Source organism: Ptychodera flava, assembly GCF_041260155.1.
Source record: "Ptychodera flava strain L36383 chromosome 23 unlocalized genomic scaffold, AS_Pfla_20210202 Scaffold_24__1_contigs__length_23054250_pilon, whole genome shotgun sequence".
Classification (NCBI taxonomy): domain Eukaryota; kingdom Metazoa; phylum Hemichordata; class Enteropneusta; family Ptychoderidae; genus Ptychodera; species Ptychodera flava.
Genome location: NW_027248278.1, coordinates 16,875,049 through 16,888,009, shown reverse-complemented (window position 1 = coordinate 16,888,009; position 12,961 = coordinate 16,875,049). Strand labels below are relative to the sequence as shown.

At 35.0% G+C, this 12,961-nt stretch overlaps 1 protein-coding gene across 2 annotated transcripts; it reads right to left on the bottom strand.

Annotated features, from left to right (window-relative positions):
- Positions 1-2,290: 2,290 nt before the first annotated feature.
- LOC139124628 (multiple epidermal growth factor-like domains protein 10) lies at positions 2,291-12,411 on the bottom strand. 2 transcript variants are annotated; one of them, XM_070690754.1, is made up of 8 exons: positions 12,250-12,411; positions 6,245-6,410; positions 5,845-5,909; positions 4,493-5,435; positions 4,018-4,154; positions 3,419-3,620; positions 3,134-3,177; positions 2,291-2,773 (listed from the first exon to the last, which is right to left on the bottom strand). In XM_070690754.1, the coding sequence occupies exons 2-8, from the start codon at positions 6,394-6,396 to the stop codon at positions 2,610-2,612; spliced, it is 1,707 nt and encodes a 568-aa protein (XP_070546855.1). In that variant the 5' UTR covers positions 6,397-6,410; positions 12,250-12,411; the 3' UTR covers positions 2,291-2,609. The 2 variants fall into 2 exon arrangements, with proteins under 2 accessions (XP_070546855.1, XP_070546856.1); XM_070690755.1 differs by lacking the exon at positions 12,250-12,411 and having other exon boundaries at positions 6,245-6,470.
- Between the last annotated feature and the right edge of the window lie 550 nt (positions 12,412-12,961).

Genomic DNA, 12,961 nt, shown 5'->3' with positions numbered 1-12,961 from the left:
AAAAGACACGTTTTGCCTTATGTTAGCTTGACTAATATGAGTGGCACGTCTTATGCTTTTTTCCCTCAACTTCAAACGTTTCTCCAGTTAAGCGATGTATTCATTACGTTAACTTTATGCTTACATGTATATACGTGCGCTTCATGAATTCCAGCTGTTAGAGTGATAGCGGTCAAATTATCGCAACGACTTATCTCGTTTATTGAGCCAACTTTTTTGATTGCTGACTTCTTTGCTACGAACCATAGTATGTGACATGGAACCAGATTAAACAACTTCTGAAATGACTTCGTAAATTATCGAACAAAGCGCATGCGTACGACCTACGCAAAGTGAATTTATAATTCGATGACAATCTTGATTCTTTTTTCTTCTTTAAAGTTTGTTGAATTGCGTTACGTGTTTTCAAGCTCACAAAAAGAAAATATCCTGATGGTATTTATCCCCTCCTACTTTCTGCTCCCGCTCTCTCTTATTGTGAGAACAAGTATTGAGAGACAGACAGACAGACAGACAGACAGACAGAGACAGAGAGACAGAGAGACAGATAGACAGACACACAGACACACAGACTGGCAGATACTGACAGACAGACAGAGAGGGAGACAAAGAGAGACGGAAAGAGAGAGAGGGAGGATGACTGTAAGGGAGATATAAAAGTAGAGAGGTATGATGAGTGAGACTGAGACTAATAAATATGTATGTGTTTGTTTTCTCTGATGGAAGTCTTTAATATTAGTGTGTGCTTTCCTATCTCTATCCCTTCAATAGATGTCACATGTGACAAGGTTTGAACCAATCTGCAAGAGTGCGAACTAATGTGCTCACTGTTAGATGATATAAGTGAAAGACTTTAAGAAGCCTTCTGTAAATAAAACATCGCGATTAGACCCTTGAATAAAAAATTGATAAATCAAAATAGTGATGGAAACATTTCATATGGAGAACACGAAAGTAAATAGTTTTTTCTCACCCTAGAGCGACTGACAGCGTCAGTTTTTTCAGGTTCATTTAAACCCTGTTAGTATAAAAATGGCATGTGTTTTGCACTGCAGTAAATATAACATATATTATCTGCAGGATCCCAGGCACACTATCAGACGGCGGTGCGAATGAAAATAACTCATAGAAAAACAACGACATACTTTTGACTTGTCGTCTTTAATTGTCAGTAGCTGTAACATTTTAATACGTTTTTGTACATTTTTTACGATATATCATGTTTATATTGACCGGTGGATTCCAAAGTTCACTGTAAACAGCAACCTCCGACATTACGCGAAAAGTGTCTGTGTTGATAAGGAGAAAACTGGGAATTTCTGTATGAAGTGATTTGAGAAGAAAGATGCAGTTTTTGTTGCAAGTAAAACAGAATTGAGGGAAATACAACAACAATTTCTGCTCATAGATCTTTAGGTAAATATATAAGTAAAGCCTTTGAATTTCAGACAATGCAATATATCTGCGTATATTTAAGGAGAAAAAACAACTGCAATTGATCAAAATGTAATCATTCTACAAAATCCACCCTTAATGATGTAGAATAAATTCTGTTATATCGCGCAATTGTTCTGTATTTATCAGTATGTGCTTGTAAGAAATGAAATCGACTTTGACCTATACAATAATACGATGATACGTCGAATCGCCCCTCACGAAACCATGGGGCGTGAAGACAAGTTGAGAGAGAGATTACAACACTTTTACTTAATTATTGGTAAACATCGAATTCGAGTGTGAACAATCGAGAATGTTATATTTCGCTGTGTTGTCTTTCTGTAGTGTGAGAAATAATGGTTAAAGTTTCCGTACATTAAGATCTTTTTCGTAGATACTAACTACTGTTAGACGGAGATCACAGGAGATCTGTCTATTTGACGATTCTAGTCACAAAGTTTGTTAGACCGGCAGCTTTACTTTTTGTTATGATTCTTTTAAATTAGAGTAAAATATTTCTAAAACATTTCTGAACATTACCGGCTGTAAAACCAAGTGCCGAGACAATATCGACTATATCGGATGCAGTAGAGCGTTTTATTTTGAAATATCAATCTAACCTCCTCTGTAAATTGATCTCGTTAACTTCATGAAAGACTGTGTGGAGAAATCTCACAACGAGACAACATAAAACTAAAAATGATATGATAGAATGATGTTGTTTTTATCAAATACCGACAATTACTGCCTTCAGAGTATTGAACTGGATCTTTTTAGGCTTACGTGCTTTCAGAGCAAATCAATCGAGCGAACGCTTCAGAGGTTAGGTCTTTATTCAGTGATTTAAGGCCATTGGCTCTATATACTCCAACAATACAGTAAAGGAAATAACATAAATTGACAGGTAAAAAATGCATACACTTACACGAAGGCTTTAATATCTTTGTGATAACTGTCGTTTTGCCGAGGACTTCTAATTATGACACTGGTTATATTCCTGTTATTACTTTCCGGTGGTGCTATAATAAAACAAGCTTCACTGTCAAAGTCAAGTGATAAAAATAAATTATGCATTGCGTAGTTCTTTCTCTTTATAACCATGTTTTATCCAATAGGTAATGATTTTACCAATCTTTTGTAGAACTGACTGTAAATTGTATTTATTCAAATGTTTATACCCTTGGTACATATGTGCGAGATCCTCCCATGCTTGATATATCAAGCTTCTGGTATTGAGAATATGTAAAGTCACTTAAATGTTGATAATCTTCACTGTTGATATTGGTTCCTCTAGGAACATTTTCATAGTCAGGGGTCTTTCTAGTCTGTCGATGATCTGAAAGTGATAAATAATACCTATTGCATCGACATCTTAGACATTAATTGGCATTTAACTAGTCCTATCATCATTGGCTTTCTAGGTAATGTGAAGCGATAATGCATGGTTATTGCAATGAACATGAAACAAAGTGCTCCTTGCATGAATAAATGTAATCCACGTGTATAAATGCGCAAGTTCGTACCTTTCCTTTACTCATCGTGAACACAGATTTTGAAAAAAAAAAATTCGATATGTGAACTGTCGTTGACTCAGTCTATTTTAAACTTTAGTTAGCCAATATGTACATAATGGCTTTAGTCAACAATGGCAACAATCAAAATATCAAACAATAACTTTGTATAAATAACACCTTACCATCCATCTCAACATTTTCTCCAACTTCAGCGTAATCAAGATTCCTGTTTGATGAGAAAAGACAGGAGTTAAATACAAGTAGGTGTGGACTTCCCCTGTTTGCGATGATATTTTGACCTCTTTGGTTTGCCTTTCCGTAGATGCTACAGCTGATACGGAGACTATACTTGTCTAAACATGTTTTACCTAAATATTCTCTCTCTCTCTCTCTCTCTCTCTCTCTCTCTCTCTCTCTCTCTCTAAGCGTGACAATGTAAAACGTTTTTACATACGATGTGTGCATACCTGTTTGTCGATAGTGTTTGTCTCTTTCTGTAATAACACGCAATGGTAATAGCAGCAATATTGAACAGCACCAATACAGCGACAACTAATACAAAGATAAGGGTTGGTATAGTGAAGCCTTCATCCATGCATGTTGGTGACTCAATATCACTTCTAGTGCTTGATTCTGAAACCGTGTGCTCATAGCTGAGGTTACGGTCATCTGTGTATCAGAAAATATTATGCCAAGAACTTGTTAGGTGGTGCTGGGTTAAGCTTGATAATATTTGCTAACCTTGGTGATGCAAGATTAGAAAATTGATATAAATCAAAACAGTTACCAAACTTTTGAAAAAGACATCGAAATGTAAATAACGAAAGGCGAACAATATTAAGAGGTGCCGCGAAATTTAATCCCAAATTTGTGTCTATGTATGTTTGTATGATAAATGGTTTCACCTGGTCATCGGTTGGTGTAAATTTACAACTCGGGAAATACTTCCTTTTTTTTTATTTTGGGCGTTGTCGTCAGCTATTTTGACATTGTGAATCGACTTAAATCCTGTCAAAATCATATAAGTTATGACGGCTTTATCTAAGTTCAAATATTTAAATCCTACCTTTTGCTAATGTTATAGCAGTTTCAGCATCAGTTACATCACAAAGAAGTCCAGTCCATCCATCTAAACATTCAAGTCGCAATGGGGTTTCTTTACATGTTCTTACATTTGGGAATTTGCATCCCTGTTCTTCGCACCTGAAATTATATATAAGTCAATACATATACCAAACTTCTATTCTCCCGACCAATATAGTACATTGCAAGAAAGCTGTAGGTGTAATTATATATATACCCTCACACATTATATACCCTTACATTCTGTAGGGGTATATAATGTGAAATTCATATTATTGCATTTACGATGTAATTTTAATTTCTATTTTAACTCAAAATTGTGTTTTCGGCATTATTCATAAAGTAACTGTGAAAAAAATATTTGAATACTTTAAATAAAGAATTTCTTTAACTGGAATAACACAAAATTGTATGCTCTAGAAATTAATTGCAAACAATGGAGAATCATCTAATCTTACCTGATAACATCGAAACAAGTTCCAGTAACGTGATGGCAAGACGTGGAACAGTTACATGCAGGACAAACTTCTTGGCAGAAATCACCGTGAAAACCGGGCTCACACCTAGAATTACAATGTACACCTGTCCATCCGGGTTTGCAAGACGTACATATATCACCTTCACATTTCACACAGTTGTCAGGGCAGGGCTTATCACAATATTGACCAGTCCAACCACTATCACAGTGACAAATACCAGTCACGTGATCACAGATACCACTTTTACAAAGGCAAATTGAGGAACAATTATTCCCATAGAAACCTTGCTCACACTTTCTATCACATTTATTACCTTGCCACCCAGGTACACACTCGCAATCGACATTTTGAATCGAACAGGTATGCCCATTGTAACAATGTAAACACTTTTCCTTACACAATGAAATGCCATTTGCTTTGACAATCCTAATATCGCAGTCTGTGCAACCAGAGCCAACCCAACCTGATGAGCATTTACAGTGATCAGGATTATCATCGCCACAGTACGCTCCATTGAAACAAGAACACTCCTTATCACATTTTCCACCATAGAAACCAGGTGTACAAGAGCAGAGACCATTAAATGGATCACATTGTTCGTTTTTTGAACAATTACAAGGCAAACATAAATCTCCATAGAAACCTTTATGACAGAAACATTGCCCTGTTTTACCATCACACTTATTTGTTTCAGGACATGAACAATTTCTTTGACATAACTTTCCATAAAAACCGTCTGCACACAAGCATGTGCCGTCTTGAGTACAAGTAGCCCCATTTTGACAATTGCATGGATATTGACAACTATTTCCAAAATATTGCGCAGTACAATGGCAAGAACCGTCGACGGTGTTGCACGTCCCACCATTTTCACATTCACAGTTGTTCTTACAGGAAAAACCATACCGTCCCACTGGACATTCTGTAAAAGGGTATATAAGTAGACTGTTACCTGATCAGGTAAAGTGAAGGAAGAATGAACACTGAAAAAGGCGACATGTGTAGAAAGTAGGTAAGGCATCATTACACAGAACGACAAGGATGACTTATAGAGCAAAAAATTATAGATATATCATTAGTAAAACATTGCTAAGCTAAGATTCAAATGTAGCTTATTCTATACATCAGGGGCGTACAAGTCTAAATGTTTTAAATGTAATTTGCTATCTATGTTACAGTATTCCACACCGTGAAAAGTTTTGAGCAAGAATTCTAAATATACATTTTTGTTTTAATGGTCGCAGCACTGAGCTCGTACTTGTATGCTGATGAGTTTTCGATCACGTCATTTCTTTCTTCTTTCTAATCGTCAAAATTTAATACACACTTACCAGTGCATTTTTCAGTCAGATTTGTGATATCCTCTTTGAAATAACCATCGCAACATCTAAATACACTAAAAGAAAAATTCTTAAGCTGATTTTATTATTCGGCCCATGACATAACGTGAAAGCTGAGACAATTTGCACATTGTACCTCAGTAGTGCACGAAGATTTCGTTGTGATATATGAAATTTTGTGGGTCCACTAATGGCGAGGTTCATTGATAAATATAAGATTTACTCAATTGAATATATCAATTTAGTGTAGGTTGAACTGTTTCCTTGTCGTCTTAAACTCTTACAATTTGGTAATGAACTCTGCAAGCCTTCATATTCACAACGAATTAAGGTGATGTGATATATTGCATCAGTGTCACTGAAAGACGAAAAAACCATAATCATATCTTACTCGTTACCATCATGTCCTTTGTACCAGAAACACGCATTCGGGTCGTCTGGGCTTAGTTGTCCATGAATCACTGCCATAATGTTGCTCGAAATCAAGTTTAGGGATATAATAGTAAAAACCGCAGCAGTTAGCTTACAAATCGTATGAGCCATGATGTGATTGTAACCTGTAGACAAATATGCCACAGCTATAAGATCAGGATTTGCATAGCATATGATGAATGTTACATAATATTTACAAATAAAAAAAACAGGTAAAGGAGGTGAAAATATTTAGTGAACTTTACCTGATTAATCAAAGTACAATATAAACAATCGTAGTGCAAACATCTATAGTGACACGTTTCTTGGGATGTTTACAATATTTGTTTTAGTCATAAATTTGCTGGAAATAGATAAATGTCACATTTCCGTCAACAATAGTAACCAAATAATTCCTTGTTTTTTTCCATCTGTTATGTATGTATGTATGTATGTATGTATGTATGTATGTATGTATGTATGTATGTATGTATGTATGTATGTATGTATGTATGTATGTTTGTATGTATGTATGTATGTATGTATGTATGTATGTATGTATGTATGTATGTATGTATGTATGTATGTTTGTTTGTTTGTTTGTTTATTCGTATGTGTTTGTGTGCGTGTGTGTGTGTGTATGTTTTATACTTGCATGCATGTACTGCTTGTATGCATGCATACATACATACATACATACGTACATGTATTCATGGTATCTTCCTTTTAGTCCGGCAGCCAAATCCACTTTTTGTCCTGAACCTTGCGTTAGGGTCTTAAGTTTTTTTTAAACCGGATTTTGCTAGTCAAGATAACCAAAGTGAAAAAAATAGTTACTGGATCTCTGTCAGTATTGAGCAATTTTAGATAATTAGCATAAACAAAATGGCCGCCAAATTATCACAAATTACCATTGGAAGCAGTAGAAGTAGGCTTTATATTGTTAAAGTCTGCAAGTAAAAGCACATTTCTATTAGTGCTTCAACTAAAAAAAGGGTTAGTTATCATAGATGAATAAATTTAAATACTAATTTGCATAAATTTACATAAAATTATCACAAATTACCATTGGAAGCAGTAGAAGTAGGCTTTATATTGTTAAAGTCTGCAAGTAAAAGCACATTTCTATTAGTGCGTCAACTTAAAAAAGGTTAGTAATCATAGATGAATAAATTTAAATACTAATTTGCATAAATTAACACATAAACCATATTTTATAGGAAAGCTTGAACTGTACCAAAGTAGATTATAAACAATGCTACGATGAATGCTAAATTAATTGGTGCGGCAAAGGGGAAGGCAGCTCCACACACCATACTATTTTTGCGGATATTCTTTGTTTTCCTATGTAACTCGTAATATGTTTAATTTTCGTCTTCTATAATTTTGGACACAGTGTTGGGATACTATGGCGAAACAAAAAGTCTACAACGAGGTAAAATTAGGCTCCGTGTTTCATACAGCTCTCTCAACATTATACACGTGCCCGAACACAAATATAACCGGTCCAATAACTTGCAAACGAAAATACCACAACAGTCTTACAAGTAATACAATCTCTAACAGAAAGAGACCAAATACAACAAGCAAAGAAGCTCCTCGGACGTTTCGAAGAAGAAGTCAAATAACAACTTACACATAAACTCAAAATATAAGTTGTTACGTACAAAAAACTACTTCCCCAAACCAAACCAAAGGGCTCTTTTTCAGGGTCACCAAATTTTTCAGCCAAAGAACTACCATTGAAATACGATGGCCAGGCCATCATATTCAAAATACACACAGAGAAAATTTAACAGATTGAGGAAATCTTCTCTGATAATGGAAGCAAAAAAAATAATTAATTAAAGAAACAAACAAAAAATAAGACGCAAACAGGCGTACCAAATACAAATCCCTAAGAACTCTAAATGTATTAAAATATCTCTCTGAATATGAACAGCACGATTGGAACTAATTTGGGATAATTGGATTTTCGTCTTTTGCGAACTTCTGAAAAGTGTTCGGTGCCATCTAGCTGAATGTTGCAGTATCGCAAATTACTCATAAAAACAAGTGTGTAATATAAAAGAAAAGCAGATAAGATTACATTTGAAGATAAAATAGACATTACGTCACCATCCAATTATCCCAAATTAGTTCCAATTGTGTTAAACTATTAACTCCTGAAATAACATTGAATATAGGCTTAAAATTTATCCCTGGAAAATTCCGAAATTCATTTCAATACAACCAAAGCTAACACAACATAGGCAGACAAAATGCCATTAAAACACTATCAAATTGAACCATAACATTACCATTTAACCATTAGATAAAGACAGGGGAAATGGAATAGCAATATCAAATTAAAAAGATTACATTGAAGAAAGTCACAGACTTTTAAGCCAAAAGAGATTACGATACAAAAGTGCATGTAAATGACAGCGACAACACAACCAGAAAACTACGCGGACATGTACTAAAATAAACAAATAGACAAATGATACGTTCAAATATCATGATCCCTTGAATAAACATAATATGGACACCAACGTAGTATCCAAATTCAAAAAGTCAACAGCATCAACAAAGTCATTTGTCGTCACGGTCCAAATAATTTATGGCTGCTCTAGCCCAACACACAAAATATCGGAATACATAATATAGACTATTTCTTAAAACTGATTGTACAAAACCAGCCAATGTACATTAAAAACACAACGGACTTTACCAACAAACTAAGCAAGATAAAAATACAACATAATGCATTACTAGTCACTCTGGATGTAATCTCGATGTACAGAAATACTCCACAAACTGAAGCAAGCTGTCACAAACGCACTTAATTCAGTATCAACTATCAATTACAGCTGTAAAATATAAAGAAAAGATCGAAGCGTTCCACTAAAGAATTACCAATAATAATTCTGCAACATAACACGGTTGAATTTAACAGAACGTCTACCAACAGATTTTTATGGCTGTAGCCTGGGTTCACCAGTTTCGCCGGAAATCGCTGATACAACATTCTACAACCTTGAAACTGAGGTCATTAAACTACACAGAAGCAGACTTTCCTTTTGGAAACGATTCAGAGATGATGGTTTCATGATCTATACGGGAACAGAAACTGAGCTGAATGTGAATTCATGGCTAACATCAATAAGTTACACTGAACTTTCAAATTTACAATAGAGTATTCTCCTCAAAGTGTCATTAATGATTTACAAAGTCAATGATACAATAAAGGGAGAATTCTCGACACATAAACTCACACCAAAATAACGGACCATTTCAATATCTAGCCAGAAACTTGTGCGACCCACAAAAGTATTTTTACTGGTTTAATTAAGGTAAATTGCTGAGATATGCCCGTGTAACAACACATAATAATAACCAAGACTTTGACAAGAAAGTTGAATTTTCAACAAAAACAAAAACAAAAAAAAACAAGGTTATAAGACCACAGAAATCGCACAATCAGAAAAAGGAAGTTGGACACACAAAGTGCGAATCGTACCTCAAACTAGGAAAATCAAATAACAAAACTAATATACATACGCAACCAAATACAGTCCACAAATTAGAACAAAAAGATATAAAAGCGCTAACAATGAAATGGAAAATAATTGAAAGCGATGAACGTCTTCAGTTTCTGTTCCCTGAAAAACCAATAATAGCATACAAGAGAAACAAAAGTTAAAAGATGAATTACTTGTAGTAAGAGCCAAAATCAACGCAAAGGATCAACGAAAAAGAGAAAAAACAAACAAATAAACACATAAGTAAAGAACGAGAGAGATCAATAACGTCCAAAGGAAAACAGGCCATACACAGACAATACAAATATACAATCTCACAAGGGGTTGGATTCAGATCCAAATATATCAATAATAGTTTCGTTACTAAATGAACAAATGTAATTCTAGAGGTCATACACGAACAAAATAAGGATAACAATATTAAAAGACTGAAGAAGAACTTACATTTAAGAGTTTCGAAATGCACGTTACAATGGATCACAAATGATTTTGACACTACAAACCGAATGACGAATCGTCATAGTACATCCAAAAATAAATTAACCCCCCCAAAATACACATATTAAGAGTAACATACGAAAAATCTGAACATCCTCAAAAATAGTATGGTGTGTTGAGCCGCCTTCCCCTTTTTACCTTTAGAGAACACAAGTAACTTTGGAAATATCTTCTATAAGTCATTGTACTCCAAACCCGTAGTCTTTTTCTGATACACAAAGTGTGACTAATCATGGATTCAATGTGACGTCAGCAAAATCCATATCAACCTCGAAAGTAGTGTAAATCACAACATTTTTTTATTAAATGTACTTAAAACTCATTGATAGTCGAGCTAGGAAAAAGTTTCCACCTGACTTAATCATTGTTTCGGTTAGAAAATCACAACTCAGGTTGGTTTTAGCCAAGGCATAAAGATCACTAACTTACTCAGAAACATAACAGAGGCTCTTGGCAGAGTGAAACACAATTACGAGAACACTGTCGGCATCATTTATATCTTTTTACAAGTAAACAGACTAGTACTCGACAATGGGCGAAGGCTAAACTAGTCGGCTGCTTACATGTCTGATTATCAACATTAAATTTGCAACAGAAAAAGAAGTTTATGTACGTGCAACTATTAAAACACTGATGTAAAAGCTACTGTGTTAAAATAACTGCACAAAGTACAGTAAATGATAATAATGTAGAGTTACGCTTAACAAATAATTGTTTACAGCTAGCTGCCATCTTGAAATTATGCAAATTAGCATGTCATTCAAATAATATATGCCAGCATTTATGTTCCACTTTGCCGTTAGCAACTGCTTGGTGATTAAACGAGAAAAACAAAGTTACAGTATGTATAAAGCCATTTGAGTCTTCTTTCTCATACAAAGTGCAGTAAGCTGGCAGCCATTTTGATTATGCTAATTTTCTCAAATTGCTCAATGCTGACAGAGGGCCAGTAGTTATACTTCTTGTTGTGGTGGTCTTGGCAAACGAAATCCACCAAGAAAAAAACTTAAGACCACAAAGCAAGGTTTACCCCACTGGCAGCTGGTTGCCGGACATGTTTACAGCTAGCTGCCATCTTGAAATTATGCAAATTAGCATGTCATTCAAATAATATATGCCAGCATTTATGTTCAAGTTTGCCGTTAGCAACTGCTTGGTGATTAAGCGAGAAAAACAAAGTTACAGTATGTATAAAGCCATTTGAGTCTTCTTTCTCATACAAAAAGCAATAAGCTGGCGGCCATTTTGATTATGCTAATTTTCTCAAATTGCTCAATGCTGACAGAGGGCCAGTAATTATATTTCTTTTTGTGGTGGTCTTGACAAACGAAATCCACCAAGAAAAAAACTTAAGACCACAAAGCAAGGTTTACCCCACTGGCTGCCGGACTATTTTGGATTTTACAAGATTCAAAAGAATTTATAAGAATATTAAACAATTCTAACAGTAAAATATACTTTTAGAAATAGTAAGTTTAAAGCCTTCAAATAGCATTTACGAGTTTCTTAGGATGTTTACTTGTTTGGTGTTGCTGTCAAAAATTTGATCAAAATAGATAAATGTCACATTTTTCTTTTAGAAATAGAGACCAAACAATTCCTTGTCTTTTTCATTGCCAAATTATTGTTTCCCCAGGGATGATAAATAAATGTTCTAATGATAAAAATTTGGAGATGCAGACCTTGCAGACATTGTAAAACAATATTGCAAAATCTCGAGAATAGGAGTATTTGATTATTGCGAGTATTGGTTAAAACGCCTCATATTTCTCAAAGAAATCCTTTAATTCAAGTTCGTCATCAGACTGATGATTCTTTTAGGTCATGTCTCGGTAGAACGTGTTCGCGTTCATGTTACGTGTGCTACAAGAGGCGGATGCAAACCAGTGTTTATCAGAGAGTCGCTATCCTGACCTTCGGTCATTTGCAACTACGACTCGCAAATAGTAAAAACAACACTTACATGAGACACGATGCCAGCATGAAGGACTTCATAATAACGCACCTTGACAGGCACATTCTCGAATAAGACCATTGAAGCTTAATTTAACCACTTGTGACTGCTTATAGACCACCTAGCCATTTTCTGAGACCAGCCGCTCTAACGGAGGCGATCCAAACAGATCCAAACCTGTGACGCCATACTTGTTCGTTTTAATGACCTTTAACCTCGTAGCCAATAGCGTTCTGGTATCGACACTATGGCTCGTAATAGTAAAACAATGCCGAGAAGACGTAGTTACGAGAATAGGGAGGTCGCTAATCTGGCGACACTCTTTAAACTGTTGTGCTATATATTTCTACATTATTACCCTAATACTACAGGCAATTTCAGATAAGAATATAGCTGTCAGTTCTCTTCTGAAACGTGTTCTGAAACCGCGACTATTTCCAATTCAAAACGTAAACTTATATTATGTGTCCTTCAACAGTACAAAACTACTTGTCAATCCTATAACCTTTTTGTCCACTACACATGAAAATATCTTATTATTAGCATTCCAATGTTGCTGCTTGACAAGGAATGCAGATAGAACAGTCTGATACAGCAACAGTGCCCTGCCTTTGGTGATAAGTAACCGGTTGAAACGTTCAAGAATTAAGACAACATTCAAAAAAGAAAACTAATAAAACTAATAATTTTTGCCATGGCTACGAACTAAACAGTGATATCT

Bases quoted from the DNA above. Each gene is read 5' to 3' on its own strand.
- LOC139124628 (XM_070690754.1), bottom strand. From the start codon at position 6,396: ATGGCTCATACGATTTGTAAGCTAACTGCTGCGGTTTTTACTATTATA. The intron at 5,436-5,844 runs GTAAGTGTGTAT...ACCCTTTTACAG, and splicing joins TCTGACTGAAAAATGCACTG to AATGTCCAGTGGGACGGTAT. The intron at 4,155-4,492 runs GTAAGATTAGAT...ATATAATTTCAG, and splicing joins ACTTGTTTCGATGTTATCAG to GTGCGAAGAACAGGGATGCA.